This window comes from Oryx dammah, unplaced genomic scaffold, assembly GCF_014754425.2.
Source record: "Oryx dammah isolate SB20612 unplaced genomic scaffold, SCBI_Odam_1.1 HiC_scaffold_8, whole genome shotgun sequence".
In the NCBI taxonomy this organism is placed as follows: Eukaryota; Metazoa; Chordata; class Mammalia; order Artiodactyla; family Bovidae; genus Oryx; species Oryx dammah.
The window spans coordinates 34,079,788-34,106,075 of record NW_024070192.1 but is presented as its reverse complement, the minus strand read 5'-3'; the positions used below and the strand labels follow the sequence as shown (position 1 = coordinate 34,106,075).

General features: G+C 40.1%; 1 protein-coding gene across 6 annotated transcripts in view; it reads right to left on the bottom strand.

Moving 5' to 3' along the window:
- The window catches only part of MYH10 (myosin heavy chain 10), a 154,989-nt gene that overhangs the window by 56,693 nt on the left and 72,008 nt on the right, over window positions 1–26,288 (bottom strand). For 4 of the 6 annotated variants that reach the window (XM_040243384.1, XM_040243385.1, XM_040243383.1 and 1 more), the window contains 5 exons: window positions 22,858–22,960; window positions 22,227–22,256; window positions 16,166–16,258; window positions 2,647–2,710; window positions 824–922 (listed from right to left, as the gene is read on the bottom strand). In XM_040243384.1, the coding sequence (XP_040099318.1) occupies window positions 824–922; window positions 2,647–2,710; window positions 16,166–16,258; window positions 22,227–22,256; window positions 22,858–22,960 (389 nt within the window). The remainder of the gene's footprint in view (window positions 1–823; window positions 923–2,646; window positions 2,711–16,165; window positions 16,259–22,226; window positions 22,257–22,857; window positions 22,961–26,288) is intronic. The other 2 variants (XM_040243386.1, XM_040243388.1) reach the window with 1 other exon arrangement.

The following is a 26,288-nucleotide window of genomic DNA, read 5'->3' as shown; positions in this document are numbered from 1 at the left end:
CTTTCAGTCTGTCAGGCTGAAAACGAGGGTTTTCTCCCCTTCAGCATTACCTATCGCATACCCTTGAAATTTTAGTCTCTCAACAGCAATTACTCTATTTGCTGCTTATTCTTTTCTCCTTGCAGGTCTTTAACTAATTTCTGGGTTTAATGCTTCCACAGATGATCCATGGTTAGTAAAAGCCTATATCTCAAGTGAGAAAAGGATTGTAGGGTTTTATATGTCTATTGTGATATCTAAATAACATACATACTAATTCTAGAGAAGCAGCATTTACTCTGAGACTCAGAAGAAACCAAAAAGTTGTGTATCTTCTTCTGACCCAGCAAAATTCTGACCCAGGAAAGAACTTACTTTTTACTTTGTCCAACTCTAAATTTCTGGTCTTTGTGATTCACAAAATAAATAAAAATCCACACAGGCTCTTTCTAGTACTACTGGAAGGATAACATACATTCAGTTGTAAATCTAGGAATACACACATGTATTCAATTTCACTTTATTAAATAAATTTATTTTTCATTACTTTTATATTTACAAAGTTTGAAACAAAATTTGTATAAAACACATCATATGCCTTCAAATTTAAAATTATTTTAAAAGAAAAGTACAAAAGATAATATAACACCACCCATGTGTTTGCCACTTAAAGTACCTATCCCATGGCTTGAAGTTCAATTTCACTTTCATAATTGAGCCAGCTAGAATTTTGGTATGCGTGTGTGCATAATTCTGCAACAGTTCTCTTTCTTAAAAAAAAGTATTATAAAAGATATTTAACTGAACATAAAACAGTAAAAAAAAAAAAAAATCTGTAACTTACACTTCAGATGTTCTCCTGCTCCAGATAACAACTGGTAAAAGATATGAAAAGTACGCTCATCTTTTGCTTGACGAACAGCACGAGATTTTTCCAGAAGGTCTGAGCAACGGTGGTTAAGGGTGACAATGAAAAGGTGGTCTCCTCTCAGTGTCTGTACACCCTTAATTTGTAAGATTTTTCTTTCTTTAGAATACAGAAACTAGTCTGCAGGGAATCACTCTAAATGACTGAATTTTGTATGTGGAAAAAGAAAAGACATGCAACTTCTGTTTCTCACTAATCATCCAGAACCTCTGAACTTGCAGAGAGCTTGAAGATCAGAGCGCTTTCCTCACCCCTCCTCCACCCACACTACCCTAAGGGAAGCCAAGCTGTCTGAAACAGCAGACTTATTATTGCAATTTCACAAAGAAGGAAACCAGGGCACAAAGAAATTACTCAAACGGCACAGCCAGAAACCAAAACTTTGCTGGACTCCAAAATATGTGTAACTCTGGTACCACTCCAGTCAGTCAGTACCTGTGTGTCCGAACACCGCAGCCCCGTGTGGGTATTTGGGGCGTGGATCTGGGGCCTGTTTGGTTTCGCTGTCCACTGAGGCTGGATGCTCCAGGAATATCTCTGCATTGACAGTCACACTGGACTCCCAAGAGTCTCAGTTTTACTGCTTTGGGAGAGAATTATCTTCTCTGAATTAAATCGTCCTGGGGCCACCAAAGCAAACTGTGTATGTGCATACAGCCTGATTTTAATTAAAAACTGGACTACCCCAAACACACCCTCCACATTCGGTGAAGCGTGCGTGCATGTGAAGGGTGCTCTTCAACGTGGAGTGACTCCAGCGCAGCCGCCAGCCCTTTCGGCACCAGGAACTGGTTTTGTGGAAGATGATTTTTCCATGGACCAAAGTGGGGATGGCTCGGGGATGACTCAAGCGCGTAACATTTATTGTGTACTTTATTTCTATTATTATTACATTAGCTCCACCTCAGATCATCAGGTGTTAGATCTCAGAGGCTGGGGACACCTGCTCTGGATCCATTTGCCTGTGATGTTCAAGTGTTTGCTTTGTTTTCTGGTTCTGAGCATATTTAGAGACATAAAATATAGTTCTGAATTAACAGGAAAAATCCGATCCATCCCTGACCAGAGGGCCAGAAACAGCATCTGTCACAAAGAGTATGAACAAGTATAGAGAACTGTCAGGTGTTATTTCCTAATTGGGACATTATCATTCAGTCATTTCTAATTTATTCTTCTTAATCAAACTAATTCTCTCTATAGATCCATCATTCCTTAAGGCTAGTCTATGCTTGTGACATTTCTTAGGACTAGTCTATGTGTTTGACTTTTTTTTCCCCTCTGACTTTATTCTGCTTAACACTAACTGAAATTGCTTCACCTCTGTAGATTATAAGGTTTGTTTTAATGAGACATGGTCACTCTGCTAATATCAAAAGTAAATGGAGAAAAAAATGGGCTAATACAGCAGTAACTGAAGATGTTATTCACCTAAATGTGCTATGAGCACACAAACACTTCCTGGATCCATTTGCCTATACCGGTGTTCTCACCTTAGTGGGACCCTCCGCTTCCTCAGCCACGTGAGCAGATCATGACCCAGTGTCAAAAACAAACAACAACAAAATATCACTTTGGAGTTCATATTCAGTAGTTGAAGGTATCTAAACAAGTCACAATTTCTCTGGGCTTAAGTTTTATCATCTGGGAAATGGAAGAGGCGTCACAGAGGATGGCCACCAGGCTGCAGGAAGATGAAATCAATTCTCTCTTTTGAATAATGCAATTATGAAAAAGGATACATGTTTCAATGTTGGCCCCAACGATATAGCCAGTTACATCAAAGTTGATCCGAATAAACTTGCCCTGAAAATAAATTAGGAAAAAAAAAAAAAGGCAGAAAATAAATTAAGGACACAGAAGACCTGAACACTATAATAAATAAGCCAAAGTTACTCTGTCATGTATCCACAAGTTGGTTACAAAAAATGGAATCTTAATTATATTATCCCAAATAAAAGGGAAAGAAAAAGCCTTAATAAACTTAGGGCTGGGGTAGGTTACTTTACTGGACATAATAAAAATGAAATGCTAACCATTTAAAAGTTTTTAAAAGTTCTTCTAAATAATCTGAAAGATTTTAATAGCTTTAAAAGAACACTGTATCCAGTCCTCTAATGCTAGATTTGAGAAAAGTGAAAAATAAAGATGATTTCCTAAGAAAACAAACTCATTCAAAGAAAAACAAGAGAAAAGTTGAACAGACCATAAACACAGAAAATAATAAAATATAATTACTCCTTTAAAAATGATGGATTGGTCTTAAATAGTTTAGCAAATTCCTTAAGGAATACTGAATTGTCTTACTACACACATAACTGTTTCAAGGGAAACAGAAAATAGTGATTTTTTCACAATCCATTTTATAAAGTTATCATAACACTGAATACACAAGCTGGCAAACATATCATAAAAACATATCAGAAAGCAAAATGAAAGCAAATATCTTACTTGCAAATATAGATATAAAAGGCCAAATTAAATATACTTTGTAAAACCAAGGAACACAACAATGATCAAGAATCCCAGGACTGCTAAGGACTGATATTTGTAAACATACTACAACTATTCATCACAGGAAAAGGCAAAGGATGGGACGGCTTCTCAGTGGACATGGGCAAGCAGATTCCAAAATTTAAGGGAAATGAATAAGACCTAAAGAAGTCACAATGATTTTGAGAGTTCTAGGATCTTTTCGCACTACTTGATTTCAAGAAGCTATAGGATAATTAAGACAGCTATAGGATAATTAAGAAGGTGTGGTACTGGTGTATGGACAGAGATACAGATTAACAGTCCAGGAGCTGAAAGCCTTGCTCTGCACAGGAAATGCATGGCTAGTTTGATACAGCTAAAGTATCATGCCATCACAGTAACAGATGCACATTTCACTAAGGGTCTGCTTTGGATGCCACTAAACTCCAAAGTGTTTGAGAGGGAGGTAAAAAAACATGATTCCTTGATGAAGCAAAAGCATTTTGAGCAAAAGCATGCCTCTTAGCACCTCTCAAACAGTTATGTATAAAGTCACTCACTACGTTTATAAATTATCAAAACACTGGTTAAACTGAAACAACTCTGGACATGGGTCTAACATTTGTAACTGAGTATATGCATACAACAGAATACATTAACAGGACGTGAAACTGAAAAAGAGGATGGTGACACCAATATCAGCAACACCCTCAAGCTTAAAAGTGGATCTTTGTGTCACAGAACTTAAGGAGGTAACGATTTAAATTCTATCGACTACCACACAAATCCATCTTTAAGAGGCTGCTGGTGAGCATTTAGCAATTACTTCCATAGAGAATTTACTTTCGAGTCACAAAATAAAAATGACAATTTGCTTGCTTATTTTGGTTAGTTTTATTTCATGAAGGGAGAGAAAGTTTTGTTTGGATTTTTCTTTTAACAGGAGAAAAAACTTTTCCTCCTTTTCAGATGGACTAGTGATATTATGTAAGAGGACTTAATAATAACAGTTAATACAAATAACAGTTTACACAAATAATAGTTAATACAAATAAAATGGTTGAGGCATTGAGAGATGCTGACACAATGCCCCCCAACTCCAGGAGAAGCAAGGCTGTACTTTTTCAGCACCTGCAGAAGAACAACGTGGCCCAGGCACATCCAGGGGACTGAGAGACAGTGCTAAGGAAACAGAGAAAGGATTCCCCTGATAGTCAGGTGCAGCTGAGTAGTCTTTCGATTTATCAAGTACATTCATTAGCTTCAAGCTGAACAGTAATTTAAAGGGAGGTTCTGTGCTTGTTTCGAGTTCTCTTAAAATAAAACTACTACAGAGAGTAGCAGTCCATGATAACAGAGCAGTCTGATTTCAACTTCTAAATTGTAAGGAAAACTACTCCATTATTTTCAAGTCTGGGCACCCAGCTATTCAGAGTGGCAACCATAAACACCTTTATTCTCTTCTGACAACAGGTTCTCACTTATTATTGCCTTTGCATTGTTAGAATGCAATACTGGAAGAATACCTAAAACGTCTGACAGTCCATAATTCTGTGAAGAGAGGAAGATCTTTTTCGATCTATAACTGTAAAACATTTTCATTTTTAGATTTACAAGCACCAATTAGAATGGTCAATCCAATGAATCTCTTCATTTCGACACCATCCACTTCCTTTTAATCACTTTCATATACAATTTTGCCTTCGGCATTTGTCCTTTTATAAACCATACTGGATAAATGCTGATCCACAAACATCACAAAAGATGTCACTTGGTCATTCAGAACACCAGTGGTCCAGATCCTTATTACAACATTCTGAGTGAGGAAATTCTTCCTCTTGAAAGATTAACTGGATGCCAAAGACATATTTCCTGTTGGTCTTTAGAAATATATTGTTCTTGAATCTGAGAAAATTCAAGGCTACACCATTTGGAGACTCAATCTGAGACTTACGGAACCAAGTTCACCATCATCGTTAACAGTCTACAATGCTGCCTATCTCTCTGCATTCATCCTCTCATTCATCTAATATTTGTGAAATGTGTTCCTCTGTCACTCTTTTCTCTTGGCCATTTTGGTGAAAACTTTTGATTTTTCAACTATGTTCACTGAAAGCTAAAAGTAGACTAAAAAATGCTCTCTGCAGCACTCTTTCATACCTTCTTGAAAGAGAGTGCAATTCTTTGGGCAATAAGCAAACTAAAGGACGATGCAGTGGTCACTGCGATAGCATCCTACTAGGCAGTTCCATTACTCTTTATTATTCTGGTCTTGTTTTAACACTGTTGGGGATAACTAATGAGTAATGATGAATCAATTCCCAGGATGATGAAATAGCAAAATGTTACAAAATACAGAAAAGATCACTAATATATCATAGTGATAAGATTACTAAAACCCTTAATTTTTCTATATATAATGGTCCAAAGGAATCATATGGTAATTATGAGAGAAATGAGTTTTACTCTATTTTTTAAAATAAGTCAATTCCATCCTTCTTATGTGGAAGACCTTTAAGAAAGAATAAAGTTTAAAACTAACAATCCTTACAGATAGTTAGAACTGTTCAAAAAAGAAACTAAAGTAAAATCAGGTCCTGATGGTTATAATGAGGATTACAATTCTTTACAACTTTTAAATAGCTGTATCATTTATACAATACTTCACTGAGCTAAAAAAATAGCTATTTTAAAAGAGAGTAGTCAAGATAATGTTATTACTTCAAAACTGTAAAGAATACACTGTCAACCCACTGCTCAGATACTTTTTCAAACTCTTCTTTAACACTGTAGAAAAGGTAATCAAAATCATATCATACCACCTAATTCTTGCTGAGTATTTCACTTAAAACTTTGTTGTATAGTAATATAAACTTTCAGCTTTCAATAACTTGTCTAATTTCTTTATTATATATTAATCTACATGTTGTTAAAGCTTTCAACTTCTTATACTGTTTTCCAGTCCCTTTTCTTTACACTCTACATCACAAGTTCAAAATTCATTAAAAAATTCTCTATTTGGGCAAAAGGACAAAGTTACCATACTGGCAATGTTGAACTCTAATAACTTTAAAATCTTATACTGAACATAATCCATTTTATATTTGGAGAGCTTATTTTTCCTTTACTTCATGGGAGAATATAAACTAAAAAAAGGAAGTTACATTCAAAGGAGAAATTGGAAGGAAAAAAAAAAAGCACCCTAAATTTTGGGATTCTGAACAGGTAACCTAAAAAGAAATGTCCCAGATTATTTTAGACATATGATCACTTACTTGGATAAACAAGCAAAGTCACCAACACACAACGCCTAACTGGCATATCAGCTCCCTAACCATCGGTCCACTTTCCTTTTCATAACCAGCACCTGTAGCTGCTCTAACCATTACAGTTAGTGCCAGACAAGTATCTTTTGGCTGAATGAAAAGGCCCAGGCAAAAAATCATTAAGAAAGTGGGGAGAGTGAGCCTACACGTGGAGAGGGAGCAGAGTGGATGGGGGTGTCCCTCCAGCCCTCCCCTAACCCAAAAGGAAATTAGTACCTCCTCATATACTGAATCAGTACTCTTTCAGAATTAACATTTTTGTTAACATACAAATCTAGACCAAAGTGGAAAACAATTTGAGTTTTACTATTAAGTGGGTTGAGTCCTCCAGTCTTTTAAACATGATATGAAGAAACTTATGGCAGATTTTGTTGTTGTTCAGTCGCTAAGTCATGTTCTAAGTCAGGACTCTTTGTGACCCCATGGACTGCAGCATGCCAGCCTCCCCTGTCCGTCACCTTCTCCCAGAGTATGCTCAAACCCATGGCCATTGAATCACTGTGGAAGATGTCTGCTCTGTATCTGATTCCCATACAGCTCAGATTGGGGTACTCAGAATATTCAACCAGGATTTCGTCAACAAAGACAAAAACAAAGGAAAAAGTAAAAACAGGACAAGTATTTTACGTTATGTATGAATGACAGAGGATGCATTTTGACGCCATGCACACTGTGTTCTGATCCAAGGACAACTAAGACAGTGCGTTACCTGCAAGAGTCTGAACCGCAGACAACTAGCATCCTCTCTGTTATATAAAACTGAAACTGTTAGGAATTTCACTCAAAGAGGCAATAGGACAACTTGGATATTTTGATACTATTAAGAAAATAAGAAAATTATCTTAAAGAATTTTATCCCTTCTGAATTGACATCGACTTTCTAGAACTTTTTCTGGTGGGTGGTTACAACATATCCATAGTAATTAAACCTACATTGTTAGCACCTTACTACAAGGACAATGCAGTCTTCATGCTCTGAAAATACTTTTTTCCTTCTTCCTAATTTGTATTTAAAGTTGTTGTAAGATCTGTACTAGAAAACACAGTAGCCTAGACTGTGCTCTGTGTGTGAGTGAGTTTGCTCCAGGAAGAATCTCCAGTTTGGAGGTAGCTATTTGCCCTAAATGGGAAAACTCATTCGGGAAGTAATTAGCCAGGACACAACCCCAAGGCCAGATGGCTATTTTAAATGCTCTAGCTATTTTAATCTCCGAACTACACCAGAAGCTTTGTTAATTAGTAAAATGAGTTTTCTTATGAATTAAGTGGCCTTGCTACTTAGTATAATGGATGTTTGAAATTCCTGGGGGAAAATGAGTGATATTAAGAGCCCTGGTCTGACTGGAAATACAGAGACGTCCACCAGCCAGTCTGGTGTGGGCCGGGTATCAGGGCTGCAGCAAGCCCCAAGGGCTGGGAGGGCAGCAGCTCACTTGGAAGACGAGGGCTGCCCCGTGTAGACCTCATCCTGTCTCGGATGCTGTCACGTTGGCCTCAGTAAGTCTTTACGGAAAGTCTGGGTGAGAGTACTAAAGACAGAGTGTCGACTGTGTTCAACTTACCTACAAAACTGATTTTGGTGCCTGCTGGCTAATACAGTGAGGGTACAGAACTCTGACTCACTTTCGTTGTAAATTGGTAGCCAAGCAGTAGGGAGGTCACCTGGAGCCTTTATCTGGCTCCAATGATTGGTAGCTAATTAGCTATTAATACCTCGAGGTACATAACTTGGGAATTGCCAAACTGGCTCAAATCTTTGCAAAGGAAGGAAAAAAAGAGAAAAGAACAAAAAGGGAAAAGATTTGAGGAAGTATGGAGAGTGATCCCCACTAAAACTTTCTGAGGGAAGATGTATCTGCCGATACAATCATTTTGAATTTGAAATCCCTGTTTCAAAGTTTCATTACAAGAGATTCATTTTACGTAAACCTCTCCATCTGGAATGCATCTGACTTCTCAGTAAACAGAGAGCTGGACTAACTGTGAACAATTATTTTCATAAGGGTAATGCTCTCCTAAAGAATCTCCTTTAATACAAACCATATGCTAGCATCTTTGGAAAAAAAGATATTCTTCAGGAAATTACTCGTCTATATCAGATCAAAGAAATGGAAACAAATGGATTCTAAAGTTTATGGAATTTATAGTTTCAAATATTTTCACTGCAAGCACGTGGCTTTAAATAATGACTACATGGAATTCCACTGGACACACAATTCATCTTTTAACATCACACTGCTCTTTCATGTTGATGTCCAACACCAACCCCAACCCCAGGCCTGGCCTAGCCATGGTGCCAGAGCCTCCCTCCTGGCCAGAGGCCCACACTTCTAAATCTGGGGCATAGGCACTATGGAAAACACTATGGAGGTTCCTTAAAAAGCTAAAAATAGTTACCATATGATCCAGCAATCCCGTTCCTGGGCATATATCCAGAAAAGATGAAAACTCGAATTCAAAAAGATATATGCACCCCAATGTTCACAGCAGCACTATTTATAATAGCCAAGACATGGAAGCAACCTAAACATCCATCAACACGTTTATCAACAACGGATAAAAATGTGGTGTATGTGTACATACATATATACAGACATACATATACATATATACACACATACACAATAGAGGTGGAATGAGGTGGAGTTGCTCAGTCGTGTCCGACTCTTTGCGACCCCAGGGACTGTCACCTACTAGGCTTCTCCATCCATGGGATTCTCCAGGCAAGAATGCTGGAGTGGATTGCCATTCCCTTCTCCAGGGGATCTTCCCGACCCAGGGATCGAACCCGGGTCTCCCGAATTGGAGGCAGATGCTTTAACCTCTGAGCCACCAGGGAAGATCATACACAATGGAACTCATTCATAAAAGAATGAAATTGCCATCTGCAACAAGATGGATGGAGCTAGAGATTATCATACAGAGTGAAGTAAGTTAGACAAAGAAAGACACATTTATGATACTGCTTACACGTAATGCAAATGAATTTATTTACAAAACAGAATCAGACTCACAGACATAAGAAACAAACTTATGGCTACCAAAGGGAAAGGGAGGACAGGGATAAATTAAGAGTATGGGATTAACAGATATATACTACCACATATGAAACAGATAAGCCACTAGGATTTACTGTATAGCACTGGGAATGATATAGGTTAATATCTTGTAATAACCTATAACAGAACAGAATCTAAAAATATATATATATGTATAACTGAATCCTTTTTGCTGTATATCTGAAACTAACACAATGTTGCAAATCAACTATAAAATTTAAAAAAAGGCAAAAAAATTAGGGCATGCATGTTCCCAGAGAGCCTGGCATGTGCAACATGCTACCTGAGCTCAAATGTATGTGATGGCAAGTGATCAAAAAGCTAAAACCCAAATGAAGGTGAGCTCTGTCCACTGATTAGTCCAAGGGTCTAAAAGAGTGTCTAGCACTTAGTAGGCAACCACACTGTAACTGAATGGATTCCACAAATGGATTCTACACACCTACTATGTATGTGGGAGGCAGAGCCAACAACTAAGGATCTGGAAAGCAAGATGGAGAGGACCCCTACCATCAGGGATTGCATATTCTAGCAGGAAAGAAATCACAGATGAGCACAGCACTGTGGGAAGTGCCATGAAGGAAAACAGCAGGAGGCTGGGAGAGAGAACACAGGGGAAGCCTCCTCAGATCTGCTTTAGGTTTTGAGACAAATGAGGAGTATAGGGGACAAAGATGGAGAAACTTGGACAGACTGGAAGTATGTTCTGGAAGTGGACCCACACAATTCACTCCTGGCCTGGACATGAACCATGACAAAAAGGCTCAATCAAGGATGACTCTTAGGTATTTTGGTTTTCTAGGTTTTGTTGATTCTATTTTGTTTTACACTTAAGCAACTGGGTGACTCGATTGTACCGTTTATTCACCTAAGACTTACAAAAAGATACTTTGAAAGAAAAAGAAAAAAGTTCCATTTGGAATATGTTAATTTGAGAAATCTATTAGACATCCAAATGGAGATAACAAGTAAGCAAAACAGTGACCAGCAAAGAATAGGTGCTTAATTAATAATTAACTGAAATGCACAACAAAAAAACCCAATCATGTAAAATTTGAAAATGAGTCTACACTGGCTACTGTCTAACCCCCTGAGAACTAGGGTTGGCAACACCCACTGAAGACTGCCAAAATGTTTTAACTGAATGTGGAATGAGAGTTGATCAATGGAACTAATATTGCTAAAATCAACCTTGTGTTATTGTGCAGTTAACGCCTTATGATAATAGTGCCTGGTTACGAAACTCTTTCTTTAAAAAAATACTATACATATCAACATAAAGTTGACTTTCTAAAAATTAAAACTCAAAGTCAACAATTTAAAGGCATCTTTGTTCCTTGGTTGAATGATCAGCTATGTCTAACAACACTGCCTTAATCAAAAATCTTTTCTAAAAGATCAGCTTTTACTGTATTAGGTGGAGCATACTTAGTGATGATTATTCAGTAGCACAGGGCTTCCCTGGTGGCTCAGAGGGTGAAGCATCTGCCTGCAGTGCAGGAGACCCAGGTTCAATCCCTGGGTTGGGAAGATCCCCTGGAGAAGGAAACAGCAACCCACTCCAGTATCCCTGCCTGGAGAATCCCATGGACAGAGGAGCCTGGTGGGCTACAGTCCACAGGGTCACAAAGAGTCGGACACAACTGAATGACTTCCCTTTTCAGTAGCACAAGCACTTTGGAAGGCAGAACTTCAGCTGAATCAGGGTTTGTTGAGAATTTACATTGATGGGTGATTCTTGCTAGAATCAATTTTCCTGGAAACAATCTAAGAAATTCTTCCCACCAGTAGAATGTAAAACAAGTTCCCACCAGAATAATCTTTATCAACCTTTGGACAAGCTGTGCCAATAACAAGCATTAAGGGGACTATGTACAGTTACTACTTTACAATGAATTTCCTAATTTAGACTACCATTTAAAGGAGCACATCAGAGGAGAGTTTCTCAACCTCATATAACTGATCTGTGGGGATAACTCTGTTGTAGGGCCTCCTGTACATTGCAGAATGTTCAGCAATATGCCTGGCCTCCACCCACGAGATGCCAAGTGTAGAAACCCTAGGGGATCCCAAATTGAGAACCACTGATCTACAGTATCTGTAACAAATTACAGATTTGTTATTTTAGATGCTAAGTTGGGTCTGCCTCTTTTGCAACCCCATGGACTGTTGCCCACCAGGCTCCTCCGTCCATGGGATTTCCCAGGTAAGAATACTAGAGTGTGTTACCATTCCCTTCTCTAGGGGATCTTCCCAACCCAGGGATCGAACTTGTGTCGCCAGCACTGGCAGGCGGATTTTTTTTCTCTGAGCCACCAGGGAAGCCCGTGGAACTGAGGCCTCTTGCCAAAAGTTATCCGAGTAACAAGCTGGGAAGCTAAGCTCCTCCAGCCTCAGCAGCCTTCAGATGCTTAGCGCTAGCCAATCACACGGTAATGACGACCTCCTGGCAGACCCTGAACCAGAACCATCACCCAGAGACACTGAGACAATAAATGCTCTACGTCACTAGGACTTACAGTATCTGGTTACGAAGCAGTAGACTCTAATACAGAGTTACCTGTCTCTCTGTCCCAAACACAAGATCCTCATCAGCTGAGTCCTTACCTTTTAATAATGGGATCAGCACATTCTAGACCAAAGGACAGGACTGGTTAGTAGCAGTTTATCTTTTCTAGGCAAAAGTGAGACAAATGGGCACAAAACTATTTCTCTTGGATTTGGAATGTGGTTTGGGGGAGGGGGGTGTTTAGAAATCAGGACAGACTGGTACCTTGATTTATGTGGTAAAATAAAACATTTTCCACTACGAAGTCCTTGAAAATCTTTACAACACTCTCATACTAAAGCTGGTAGCTATCTCCCACCCCATGGCATAGCCACTAAACACAGGGCTTTCAGCAAAAAGAATTTAATTGTGGCTCAGACTCAACTCTGATGATCCATGGAATGACAGAAACTCTAAATGCAGCTCAATGTCCTCAGATCTGAAAGTCACAGCCATGCTTCTTACTGACACAGGCATATTTGCTATCCCACTTTGTAGAGAAAAAGCTAAAATAATTACTAAATGAACTTGGACTAAGCAGATCTTCAGATTTTATCTTACTAGGAATAAACAGTATTCCAAGCAAATACGTCCCTACTACTTTTCACATAACTTGGAAAGCCTCCTGCACTGCAACTACCTTTGAGGGTATTGGGTGTTAGGGTGGAGTTGTCCCTACCACCCCCAAATTCATATGCTGAAATCCTAATGTCTACTAGCTCAGAGCAAGACTATATTTAAAAAAAGGGTCTGCACAAATGTAATTAAGTTAAAATGAGGTCATAATGGTGGGCTGAATCCAACGTGAGTGGGGTCTTGGAAGAACAGAACAAACATGCAGAGGGGAGACCACATGAATTCCCAGTAGACGGCTGTCCACAAGCCAAGGAGACAGACCTTGGAAGAAACCAGGCCTGACCGCACAGTGATCTCAGACTTTTATCCTCCACTGTGAAAAAACACAGAGTTCAATCTATTGTTTAAGCCACCCAGTCTGCAGTGCTCTTTTTCAGCAGCAGCCTGGGCACAAGCATACAGAGGGTTATCGGCTGCCTTTCTATACAGAGTCCCCTATGGTCTGGTCCCTCACCTAGAGTCAGACATCCTGGAGTGTGAAGTCAACTGGGCCTTAGGAAGCATCACCATGAACAAAGCTAGTGGAAGTGATAGAATTCTAGCTGAGCTATTTCAAGTCCTAAAAGATACTGTTAAAGTGCTGCACTCAATACGCCAGCAAATTTGGAAAACTCAGCAGTAGCCACAGGACTGGAAAAGGTCCATTTTCATTCCAATCCCCAAGAAAGGCAATGCCAAACAATGTTCAAACTACCACACAATTGCACTCATCTTACCTACTAGCAAAGCAATGCTCAGAATTCTCCAAGCTGGGCTTCAAAACAGTACATGAACTGAGAACTTCCAGATGTTCAAGCTGATTTTAGAAAAGGCAGAGGAACCAGAGATCAAATTGCCAACATCCACTGGATCACAGAAAAAGCAAGAGAGTTAGAGAAAAATATCTACTTCTGCTTTATTGACTATGCCAAAGCCTTTGACTGTGTGGATCACAACAAACTGTGAAGAATTCTTAAAGAGATGGGAATAACAGACCACCTTACCTGCCTCCTGAGAAATCTATACGTAGGTCAAGAGGAAACAGTTAGAACTGGACATGAAACAACAGACTGGTTCCACATTGGGAAAGTAGTAAATCAAGGCTTTATATTGTCACCCTGTTTATTTAACTTCTATGCAGAGTATATCACATGAAATGCCAGGCTGGATGAAGCACAAGCCGGAATCAAGACTGCCAGGAGAAATATTAATAACCTCAGATATACAGATGACACCACCCTTAGAGTAGAAAGCAAAGAGGAACTAAAGAGCCTCTTGATGAAAGTGAAAGAGGAGAGTGAAAAAGCTGGCTTAAAATTCAACATTCAAAAAACTAAGATCAAGGCATCCGGTCCTATCACTTCATGGTAAACAGATGGGGAAACAACAGAAACAGTGACAGGTTTTATTTTGGGGGGCTCCAAAATCACTGCAGATGGTGACTGCAGTCATGAAATTAAAAGACACTTGCTCCTTGGAAGAAAAGCTATGAACAACCTGCTGCTACTGCCAAGTCACTTCAGTCGTGTCCGACTCTGTGTGACCCCATAGACGGCAGCCCACCAGGCTCCACCGCCCCTGAGATTCTCCAGGCAAGAACACTGGAGTGGGTTGCCATTTCCTTCTCCAATGAACAACCTAGACAGCATATTAAAAAGCAGAGACATTACTTTGCCAACAAAGGTCTGTCTAGTCAAAGTTATGGTTTTTTTCAGGAGTCATGTATGGATGTGAGAGTTTGGACCATAAAGAAGGCTAAGCACCTAAAAATTGATGCTTCTGAACTGTGGTGTTGGAGAAGATTCTTGAGAGTCCCTTGGACTGCAAGGAGATCCAACCAGTCCATCCTAAAGGAAATCAGTCCTGAATATTCATCGGAAGGACTGACGCTGAAGCTCCAATACTCTGGCCAGCTGATGCGAAAAACTGACTCACCGGAAAGACCCTGATGCCAGGAAAGATTGAAGGTAGGAAAAGGAGATGGCAGAGGATGAATGAGATGGTTGGATGGCATCACTGACTCGATAGACATGAGTCTGAGCAAGCTCTAGGAGTTGGTGATAGACAGGGAGGCCTGGCGTGCTGTAGTCCATGGGGTCACAAAGAATCAGACATGACTGAGTGACTGAAAGAACTGAACTATGGTCTGGTGGCTTCTAATTCCAGAAACCACGTCATCAGACTATTCTATGGACCACAGCTTTACACCTCCACAGTAAAAAAAAAAAAAAAAAAAGTCACAGTTATCCTGATTTCCAAAAACCGCCTATTGAGGAATAGTTAGAATTAAAGTTGCTTTGATTTTGGCCCTCTTAACTTTGACCAAGATGTCTAACATCAGAGGAGGGAGGAAAAACATAGAAACAGCTCCAGCTATTGAAGCAGAAATAGCAGATGTTGAACAATTTGCTATCAAAGTATTGACTCTGAGAAGCTGGAAAAGGGAAGACCATGTCCTGTGACACTGATCTTGCTTTCATTCAGGAAAATGTCCCTAGACAAGCTATGCGAGCTGAGGGAGAAAGTAAAGTTTTCACTGAATTCAGAAAGTAGAATGGCTGAGAAGAAAATTTTAAAGAAGCACCATCCCAATATTCCGTGATAATCTATATGAGAAAAGAACCAGAAAATGAATGAATACATGGGCCTGTATAACTGAATCACTCTGCTGTACACCTGAAACTAACGCAACTCTGTAAATCAACTATACCCCAATAAAACTAAAATATTAAAAGTAAATAAAGAGAAGTAATAGTAGCGATAAATTATTCTGAGATCCATATACCACAGACACAGCAAGGTACAAACACAACAATTTACCACATCAAACTCCAACTTCACTTTGTTCAGTGTTAACTGTGCCCAGTGCTGTGTTAAGTACTTGACACGCACCTCATTTAATCTCCATGACAAGCCCAGAATTATTTATATCATCCCCAACCAAAGTGAAGAAATAAGTTCAGAGAGGTTTTAACAACACAACCATAGAATACATAACTATATATTTATATATAATAAACATACAGTTTAAATTACTTTCCCATTTGTTTTTTCCTCCTTTTTGTTTTTCAAAATGTGACTACTAGGAAAATTTTAATTACATGTGACTTGCACTGTATTTCTATTCACTGTTCCATACTACATCTGTTAGGGAAGAAGATACTTTATTTGCTTAATCATAGTAGACATTTAACTAGAAGTCTGAGGAACAAAAGGTTTCTGGCACTTTTAAACTTACAAAACGAGATGAGTTATCATTTTTCACAGTCTTTGCGTTTCCAAATGATTCCAGGATTGGATTTGCTTGCAAAAGCTGCCGTTCAAGTTCCCCCTAAAAGACATCACACATAAACACACACATAAATGAAAGCAAATATATGTTAATCTCTCTACTCCATTCCTCAAAGAAAAAGCAAACAAAACACTGCCTCTTTTCCTCAGTTTTCTCATTTGCCATCTAACAAATTTTGTTGTTGGCTTCTTATTCTTGGTCTTATGGGCTCTGCTAAAGGAAAAAAAAAAAAATCAGCCTCTATCACGTGACCACAAGAAGAAGATGTCACATTGAACAGAGATGCTAAACACAAGGTAATAAGACTTGCCATTTTCCAAGATTTAACACGATATCTTAATGACATAGACAGGGCAACACCCTCATCTCCAAACTCAGAGATGACAAAGATGGTGAGGCTACTGAATTCTTGCTCAAATTTAAAAAGCTAAGCATATCATATTTGGTGTAGTGTATGCTTTATTCAGTGTTCTTACTTGCATGCAAATTAAGCTATAAAACAGTTTATAAACAAAAGGTGTAAGTATATTAACATGTGCTTTAATCATGAAATACAACAGAAAGCTCCATGAGAAAGCATGAAGCCATTTCTGGTCATAAAAAGCACTACAAAATGACCCTATGCCCGAGGAATATAATTTCAGAATTATACTGTAAGACTTAAAATCCTTTTCCAAACACAAACGTTACCTGTGTATTTTAAAATACCCACCATTATTCTAGATCTAAAGAAAGAAATAAAAAACACTAATGTGCTTCTCTAAGCAAATAAAAAAAAAAAGAGTATAAGGAACCTCAGGTAAGATTTTTAAATGAATGGCCAGTTGCCACGTGACGAATGACACTATCATCAAACGCAAAGCCAGGAACACGTATATACCATAGGGCAGTCTCAGCCAGTGTGGTTAGAGGTGCCGTTAGGAGGTGCCGTTCCCTCGGGGAAAGGGTTGGGAATGTGCCTGAGACCCGTGACACAGTGTGTACTCTAGAGCGTTTATCTGGACTGCCGGGTTTTCCCGGGTCTTCACCAGTCTACAGTTGTGTTCAACAGAAACCAGTCAAGAGCCAGTCCTGCCACGTCAATGTCATGACATAGCATCAACTCACGTTCTCAACTTTAGATAATATGCTCCCTGAACGGGAATCTTCCTGTTTATGGACTTCAAGGGGCACCAGACTATTTCTGATGTAAATCTTTCTAAACGCTATATGCTATCAAAGTTTCTCAAACACGGTATCCTGAACAAATGTTAACAAGGCTGAAGGTCATCATTAAGGACAGCAGCCATTGTGCTGTGACACAACAGAGAGCCTTTTCCCTAGAGGTCAGAGGTCACAGCCATCACTGAGTCGGTGGCCAACATCTTGCAAAGCCCTCAGTGCACTGGCTCAACAACAATGCTTTGGGCTATAAGATTCCTTAACCTCACTGTGTGATAAGGGTGTGGAAACTGTCAGAAAAAATACTGACTGATAGATAGGTGGGGCACTGCATTTATCTGACATGGCCAGTTAGCTCAAGGAATCAGAACATAGATTCCTTATCCTACCAAATCATAATAAAAACACTTCCAGTAATAATTTCTCTTTAAAATGTTCTCCTAACTTGAAGACAAAACAAGTATTGTATACCCCATTTTAATATGCCCTAGACATGGCTTCACAAGAGTTGTTTGGGTCAAGACGATTGGTTTTTTTCCCTCCCTGGCATGTATATGTTGTGTTTGTGTGTGCACACACTGTGTGCATGTGATCCACTGATCCTGACCCCATTCTTTCATTTGGCTTAAAGGCACTGGTTGCATCCTCCACATCAAGTCAACATCAAGTCAAAATAATGTTCTGTGACTGTCTGCTGAATGGACAGATAATGACAGGTCCAAGCACACTCTATCAGTATCTGGGGAGGGGATGGTGGTGAGCCAGAGGTGGCAGGAAGATTTGGGTTAAGGGTCCTCACAGTCATCGTGGGGGGCCACTCCATTAACAGGGATGTGGTGGTACTTCTCTTCCAGTGGGTTTCTGACATGACTGAGCCCAATTATAGATCTCAAAGACTCAGGAATGAATCACATAAAGCTTGACCCAAAGCTAGTACTATACAATACACAAAAATGATCTTTAGGTAAGAAATTACCACTAAATTTGATCATTGCTACCCTGAATAATTCTACACTTAGGTAGAAAGTGCTTACAGCTCCCAACCAAATTATGCAGCCATTTATAAACCTCCAGGGGCAGTGACTAAAGTGTTAACCTTTCCACTAGAACTGCATGGGCAATGTTCCTCTCTTTCTATTCTATGTGGTAATAAGAAATGTCACTGTGGAACATGGAGAAAAGAAATTACTATTAACTACTGAAATTATTTTTAAAGTTCTAAGTATTTAAATCATTAATGCTTTAAAGGTTTGCCAATCGTGATAAAAACTACACTCCTGTGTTTACTACATAATGTATTACATATACTTGCTATATGATAGATACAGAATGAGTTTGAAGTTGGTAAAAATAAAGGAAAACACAAAAAAACCACACATACACATCTTTCAAAATTCCAGTTCAGCCAGCAAGGGGACTCGGGCTGGCCTCCTGCTGCCCTCATAGGCCTAACAGGCAAAGCTGTGGCTTTCCCTCTGACCACAGAGTAGGGTTGGAAGCTGGTGAAAGTGAAAGTCACTCAGTTGTGCCTGACTCTGTGACCCAATGGCCTATACAGTCCATGGAATTCTCCAGGCCAGAATACTGGAGGGGGTAGCCTTTCCCTTCTCCAGGGGATCTTCCCAACCCAGGGCTTGAACCCAAGTGTCCCACATTGCAGGCAGATTCTTTACCAGCTGAGCCACAAGGGAAGCCCAAGAATACTGCAGTGGGTAGCCTATCCCTTCTCCAGGGGATCTTCCCAACCCAGGAGTTGAGCTGGTGTCTCCAGCATTGCAGACGGATTCTTTACCAACTGAGCTATCAGGGAAGCTGGTGCAGCAACTAGTCACATGTTGAGAACCAATCTCCAGGATAGGCTACAATTTCTGTGCTTGCTACTTGCTATCTGTTACCCTTCTGTCTCAGTTCAAGGCAGTTTAGACCAGTAGATACAAAGTCATCTGGAAGCTGCCATCGACGTGGCTGACTTAGCAATTAGTGGGGAGGTGGGTGGGCCTGAAGACGTCATTCTCAGGGGATGGTCAAGTTTAAGAAATTAGTTGTCTTCAAACCCGCTCTGAAATTGCACCTTGTCCAGGCTTCAGAGTGGCCCTGAATACCATGCCAGACAGCAAGGGTCTGTAACAGCGACACACGATGAGGGAACTTGGAATGAAGACGGACTTGCTGGGGCATTAAGCCAAATGACAACTCATTTTGTTACAACACGTAAAAGTTTACAGGTAAATGTTTTACTTCTTAAATACTGTGGCCTTAATTTTGAAAATTTCTTTCTTATATTTGTTCATATTTCTATAATGAAAATGAAGTTATAAAATACATTTTAAAAAACTGAACACTTCACAGTGCTAGGAGGGCCTCAATAAAAAGACAATGACAAGTATTGACTAGGATACGGAGAAATTGGCACGCTCATACATTGCTGGGAATGTAAAGTGGTACAGCCTCTATAGAGAAGTCTGGCAGTTCCTCAAAACGTTAAACAGAAAGTTTCCACAACCAAGCAATTCCACTCCAGGTACACACCCAAGAGAAGTGAAAACGTATGTCCATGTGAAAATTGATATATTGCAGCATTATTCGTAATGGTCCCAAAGTGGAAACAATCCAAACATCCATCAACTGATGAACGGATAAACAAAACATGATGAATTTAATATAACAGGTTGTTATTTGGTCATAAAGAAGAATGGAGCACTTACACATGCTCCAACAAGGACAAACCTTTGAAAACATTTGCAAAGTGAAAAAACAGTCACAGAGAACCACATGTTATATGATGCCATTCACATAAAATACTCAGAATAGGTAGATTCAGAGAGACAGAAAGTGATTAGTGATTTCCAGGGGCTGGGGGGACATGGAAGGTGATTCCTATGGGTAAAGGGCTTCTTTTAGGGGTGAGGAAAATATTCCAAAATTGACTGCAGTAGTAACTGTGTGACTAGACTAAAAAAATAAACAAACCCCACTGAACTGTACACTTTAAAAGGGTGAATTTTGTGGGACATGAATTTAAACCTCAATAAAGTTGCTGAGGGAAAAAGAGCCAAGAGCAAATAAAGATTCACAAAATCAGGAGGCTACAAATGCCTTTTCTTTTGTTTTGTTTCTTTACAATTTATACTGCTGTTTAGTGATAAAATGCTATCAATTTATACAAATGGTTCCTGGGGATCCAAGTAAGTTCCTATAAGGTTCAACATAAACTCAGAAACCAGTTACAGGGAACCAAAAAAAACATTGACCTTACAAAGTAAAACCATTACTTTATGGCAGTCATCCTCAAAATGGGGTGAGGAAATCAGGCCTAGGGGCACTCGGGAGAGGATGGGGGTGTAGGGAGAGAAGTTCCTGAGATGACCCTCCCCAGGGTATGACAAGTCTCTAGGCTCAGCAGTGTCTCACATTCCTCAGTGTGCTGGGGAAGAAAAATCAATGGAGCACCAGTGGCCTCCTCCTGTTTCTAAAGACACGGCATAACTACCACTTGACTAGTGTTAACATAAACCTGGGAAAGCACACAGAAGAGTGTGCACAGAGAACATGCAGAAAGACATGCAAGTCAGTAACAATAGCGCAGCACGGCCCAGAGAAGCTCATGCCTTCTCGAGGGAACCTGGCTTGATTGGACCCAAAGCAAAATCTCGGGGTAAGCATGCTACTCACAGGGACTCACTCTGTAGTTGTTTCTGACATTGAAACAAAACATTAACAATGATTTATGTAAGCCAGAGGACTAGGAAACCTAAATCTGTAGGTTAGTTATTTAACGCTATTTTGCTAGTGATCTAGGTACATATTAAAAGGTCGTTTAGCATGGACTCTAAAGCATAAAGAAAATCTGGTTGTTGGTCTAGAGATTCCTTCTTTAACTGGCCAGAGAGTCTTTCAATATCATATAGGATAGTGATGATTTCGTTCATCCTCCCAATTTGCATCACTGGTGTGGTCTATAGCTAAAAGCAAAGGAACATCATGGGATTTTATAGGTGTGGTACAAGCTTTGGCATCTGAGAATATCTTAAGAATTCTAAAGAAAGGTATTTGAAAATCTGTGTCTGTGACTATTTCTTTAGATGCCTCTGATTGCTTCATGTTAATAGGTTTTCATAACACTATCATTTATTGCTTTATGCTAGCTTTGCAGCAGCATGCTTACAGAAAGACACAGAAACCAAAACCATTCCAATGCTAGGGAAAGGGTCAAGTCCAGGTGCAGACACCCCAGTCTATCTAAGGCATCTGGCTCAGCCCTGCCCTCCCTCTTCATCAGGACATGCTCTGATCCATGGTCCGCCAGATGCTATGCTCTGTGGGGCTAAAAGCGAGGCATCTGATAGGAAGACTAACACTCCTCTACAACTTTCCCAGGACAAAGAAATTCTAAATTTATATATTAAATACAATGAGACTTTCAGGTTATACATATCAGACCACACAATGTTAACAGGTCAGAAACTGTTACAGTTGCAACCCTAAATTCAAAATTTAATATATGGCATGAAGGTAGGTTTCCACATGCTTAAGAATTATTAAAGTGATTCTGCCTGGCCACTGACACATGAAACCCTAAGTTTACAGGCTTCACAAGCATATGATTCAAAGTCATAATGAAAGGGTAAATAAACATCAAAGTTCCTCTAGAAAACAAAGGTAAAGCAAAAGGGCATGCTGCGTCTTAGGAACAGTGAGCCTCAAAGCAACACATTTTCAAAAAGAAACATTTTGTTCATAAAAGATTTCGCTCAGAGCTAATGGTATTTGTGCCTAGTAGCGTCTCAGTCTAAAGACAGAAATTAGTGCAAACACTCATGACTAAGAAACAAAGAAAAGCACTTGCCTGGTGTTTCACTGGTTTAGGTGATTCCTGCTGCTCGTTACAAACAGACAAACGCAAACGTTAGCAAGTTTGGGTCTTTCCCTAGCAGTAAAGCCACATCCAAAGCACCAAGTCAGTGTGAGGGTTAGAACTGTGAAAGCCGGTTTGGCTGGCATCTCTCAGGGGTATTAACGACTACATCTGCATATCTACAAATCAAGAATAACTGACGTGTTATATTCTTACACCTTTTCTGTCATCAACTGTCCCCCAAATTTCTATCCTCCCCTCAGGCTGCTGCTGGTGCTAGCTCTGTAAGATCAGAAAGAACCACTGAAAGTATCTGAGGATATTTTTCTGGTGGTTAAAAACTGAGAAGTCTTCATGAGCCTTGCTTATTGACTTCTAACAATCCTTACCACAACTCTGCAAGAGATCAGGCTTTGAGTTACAACCATAATTTCAGTTTGCCCTGTTGGAATTGCCAGTTACCAGCAATTTCTTGATGTCCTAGCCCCTCCTCGCTGGGGGAGACAAGGAAGCTGTCAATAAAGGCAGTGTGCTAAGCACCCTCACTTCCTTATTCTTGTTTCTGAAATTACTAAATAAATCATCTAAGGGTTTTAAAAACAAGGGCAGAACAAAAACTTACAGGAATATTATGGTCCTTTCGTCCTTTGTGTGAAGAAGCAACATGAGCAAGGTACTGAATGACTTTCTTAGTGTTCTCTGTCTTCCCGGCACCTGATTCACCCCTGGAAGATATAGTAACACAGGCTGCTTTACAGAAAGCACAGCACACACATTCCCAACCTATAATCAACAAAAGTAAACTGATTTGAAACTAGAATTAGTAGGAAGTAAAAAGACAGTGAGTGGGGAAAAAAAAAACCACAACACTATCACCAGTAGCTGGAAAATGCTTTTTAAATGGTATAAATTAAATACATTATTTTGGTAGATGCCAGTTAAGAGTACAGAGGAAAATTTTCACAACACTTCCCCACCTGTGCTAGGAATTAGTGGCTCTGCCACTTTTCTAGTGAAGTTTATTAGAACGTTTACAAAGAAATTCCTCAGCACCAGAAACATATCCAGCACTAGAACCAGGATTTCTAAAACAACTGGACAAGGTGACTGAATCTGCAGGAGGTGAATAAATCCCGGGATGCCCGCTGATCACGCACAGCATCTTCAAGGCCTGAACACCTTTTAGGTTCATCCCTCAGAGCTGATGCTGGCTCACTCCCCTGGACCCACGGAGCACCTTGTACATCTCTCATACACAGAGCTTTTCTATTATTATCACCTACACTGTTAAATCCATCTATGCTGTCCTTCCAGGACTTTGATGTATTCACTTTTTACAACTATATTTTAATTAGTCTAAAAAATGTACAGTCTGAGGTCAAGCTTTTTCAACTGTATTATTTTTGGCTGTGCTGGGTCTTTGTCGCTCCTCAGGCTTTTCTCTAGTTGCAGCAAGTGGGGCTCCTCTCTAGTTGCAGTATGTGGGCGTCTCTTGTTGCAGAGCACGAGCTCTAGGGTGTGTGGGCTTCAGGTGTCGCAGCATGTAGGCTCAGTAGTTGCAGCTCCCCGGCTCCAAGCACAAGCTCAACAGTTGAGGTGCATGGGCTCAGGTGCTCCACAGCATAAGGGATCTTCCTTGATTACGGATCAAACGCGTGTCTCCAGTATTGGCAGGTGGGCTCTTTACCACAGAGACACCAGGGAAGCCCTGAGGTAAATATTTAATCTCATTTTCCACTCACATGATTCAGCTCACATCCCATTAACAATGGTTGACCAAGACACTGATTATCTTGGTCAAAATGATTTGAAATGTTATCTTTACCTTACACTTATGACTTTATTCCAAAGCCAATACCCTATGCAGTATTTCTGAAGTATGACTAATCACATTACCCATCATTGTTTTTTAAAACCTCAGAGACAAGTAGTCCCTGAGGTTTATTTTTTTCAGATAAATTTCAAGTAATTTTGTTCTGCTATATCCCTCCCGTCTCCTCCCACCTGCCACCTCTATAAAAACAGGCAGACAGAATTTTGAGCTAAATAATACACATGCTGTTTTTAGGAGAAATGATGGCTTCTTCTCTCAGTTAAATTCTGTACTTTTCTAAGTTCAAAACAAGCAAGAACCCATGTTTGTCTTATTCACGTATTACGTCATAGTGCCTAGCATAGCAAGTACTCAATATATTCTGTTGAATAAAAGAATGTAAGTCTCATTTAAGTTTATTTCTAGGCTCTATTTGATATTTTTAGTCCTGTCATTAATGTCCTTTTATCACCATTATACTTTCTACTTGGTCATCATTGGTACCTGCTGATGAGTTTTGTTCATTCCTTTATTCAACACATTTCCAAATCAACTCAGGCATCCCTTAAGTGCTAGAGATTTAGCTGTGGATACAGTCTTCCTGGAGCTCAAGATTAGAAGAGATTTAAAACAAACAAGAAAAACAAATTGGGTCTCTGTAGGGTGTGAGGCTATGGTTTTTCCAGTAGTCACATATGGATGTGAGAGTTGGACTGTGAAGACGGCTGAGCGCCGAAGAGTTGATGCTTTTGAACTGTGGTGTTGGAGAAGACTCTTGAGAGTCCCTTGGACTGCAAGGAGATCCAACCAGTCCATTCTGAAAGAGATCAACCCTGGGATTTCTTTGGAAGGAATGATGCTAACGCTGAAACTCCACTACTTTGGTCACCCCACGTGAAGAGCTGACTCATTGGAAAAGACTTTGATGCTGGGAGGGATTGGGGGCAGGAGAAGAAGGGGACAACAGAGGATGAGATGGCTGGATGGCACTCACTGACACAATGGATGTGAGTGTGAGTGAACTCCGGGAGTTGGCGATGGACACAGAGGCCCGGCGTGCTGCAATTCATGGGGTAGCGAAGAGTCGGACATGACTGAGTGACTGAACTGAACTGAACTGAGGGTATGAGGAGGGTGACGAAGGAAACAAGGTGACTGAGGGGAAAAGGCAGAATAGCAAAGGACAACTCCCTGGACATTCAATGGTGGCGGGGCTGGGGGGCACTCGACTCCTGAAAGCTGAGCAGGACCAGGCACGAGAGGGCCTGAGACAGAGCATGGAGGCAGATGGAAAGACAAACACAAAGGCCTCAAAGCAGAAGAAAAGCCCGGTATATTCCAGCAACCGGCAGCCGGAGTGCAGGATTTAATACAAATAACCAGCCAGGCAGACACAGCAGGAGGGACTGCCTCCGAGGTGGAAAGGCGTGGATGGGACGTACCCTGGAGCCATGGGAATGAATCTGGATTTTATTCAAGTGCAATTTCATAAGAGCTATGCCAGTGGTTTTCTCTGTTGTGTTCTTTGTTTAAAATACCTAGGGTTTCAAGCTAATCATAATGTTGGCTGTTGGTTTCAAACATAATTTTTCAAGATGCTAAGAAGTGTGCCTCATGTACCCTGCCGATGACTTGTCTTGAAGCAGTTATAATCGGTACTCATCGGCTTGGTTTGCCTCTGCGGTTTCTTGCCTAACCCCTCTCAACTGGACATACTTCAGTGTATCCTGAAACCATTTTTTCCCCGACTGTCACACTTACTCAGCTGTACTGAGCCGTCCGTCAACAACTGCCTATGAACTCTGCTAAATTTTCCGTATTTTAGGTCTAAGATACCTCTGCTAATATTACACATAAGGCTGTGCTGTAAAGGAAAAAAATACAGTCCATGTAAAGCATGTAATTGGGCTTTCCCAGTGGCTCAGTGGGGAAGAATCCACTTGTAATGCAGGAACCTCGGGTTGGACTCCTGGGTTGGGAAGATCCCCTGCAGGAGGGCATTGCAACCCATTCCAGGATTCTTGCCTGGAGAATCCCACAGACAGACGAGGCTGGTGGGCTACAGTGCTTGGGGACGCAGAGAGTCATACATGACCGAAGCGACTTAGCACACACAAAGCATACAATTAGTATTCAATAAACATTACCCATTATTGTCCACTCAGCTGTTCATCCACCATATAGAAGGGAATTTGAATTACCAAACTCTAAATTACTTCATGAATCTATCGTGCTGGTAA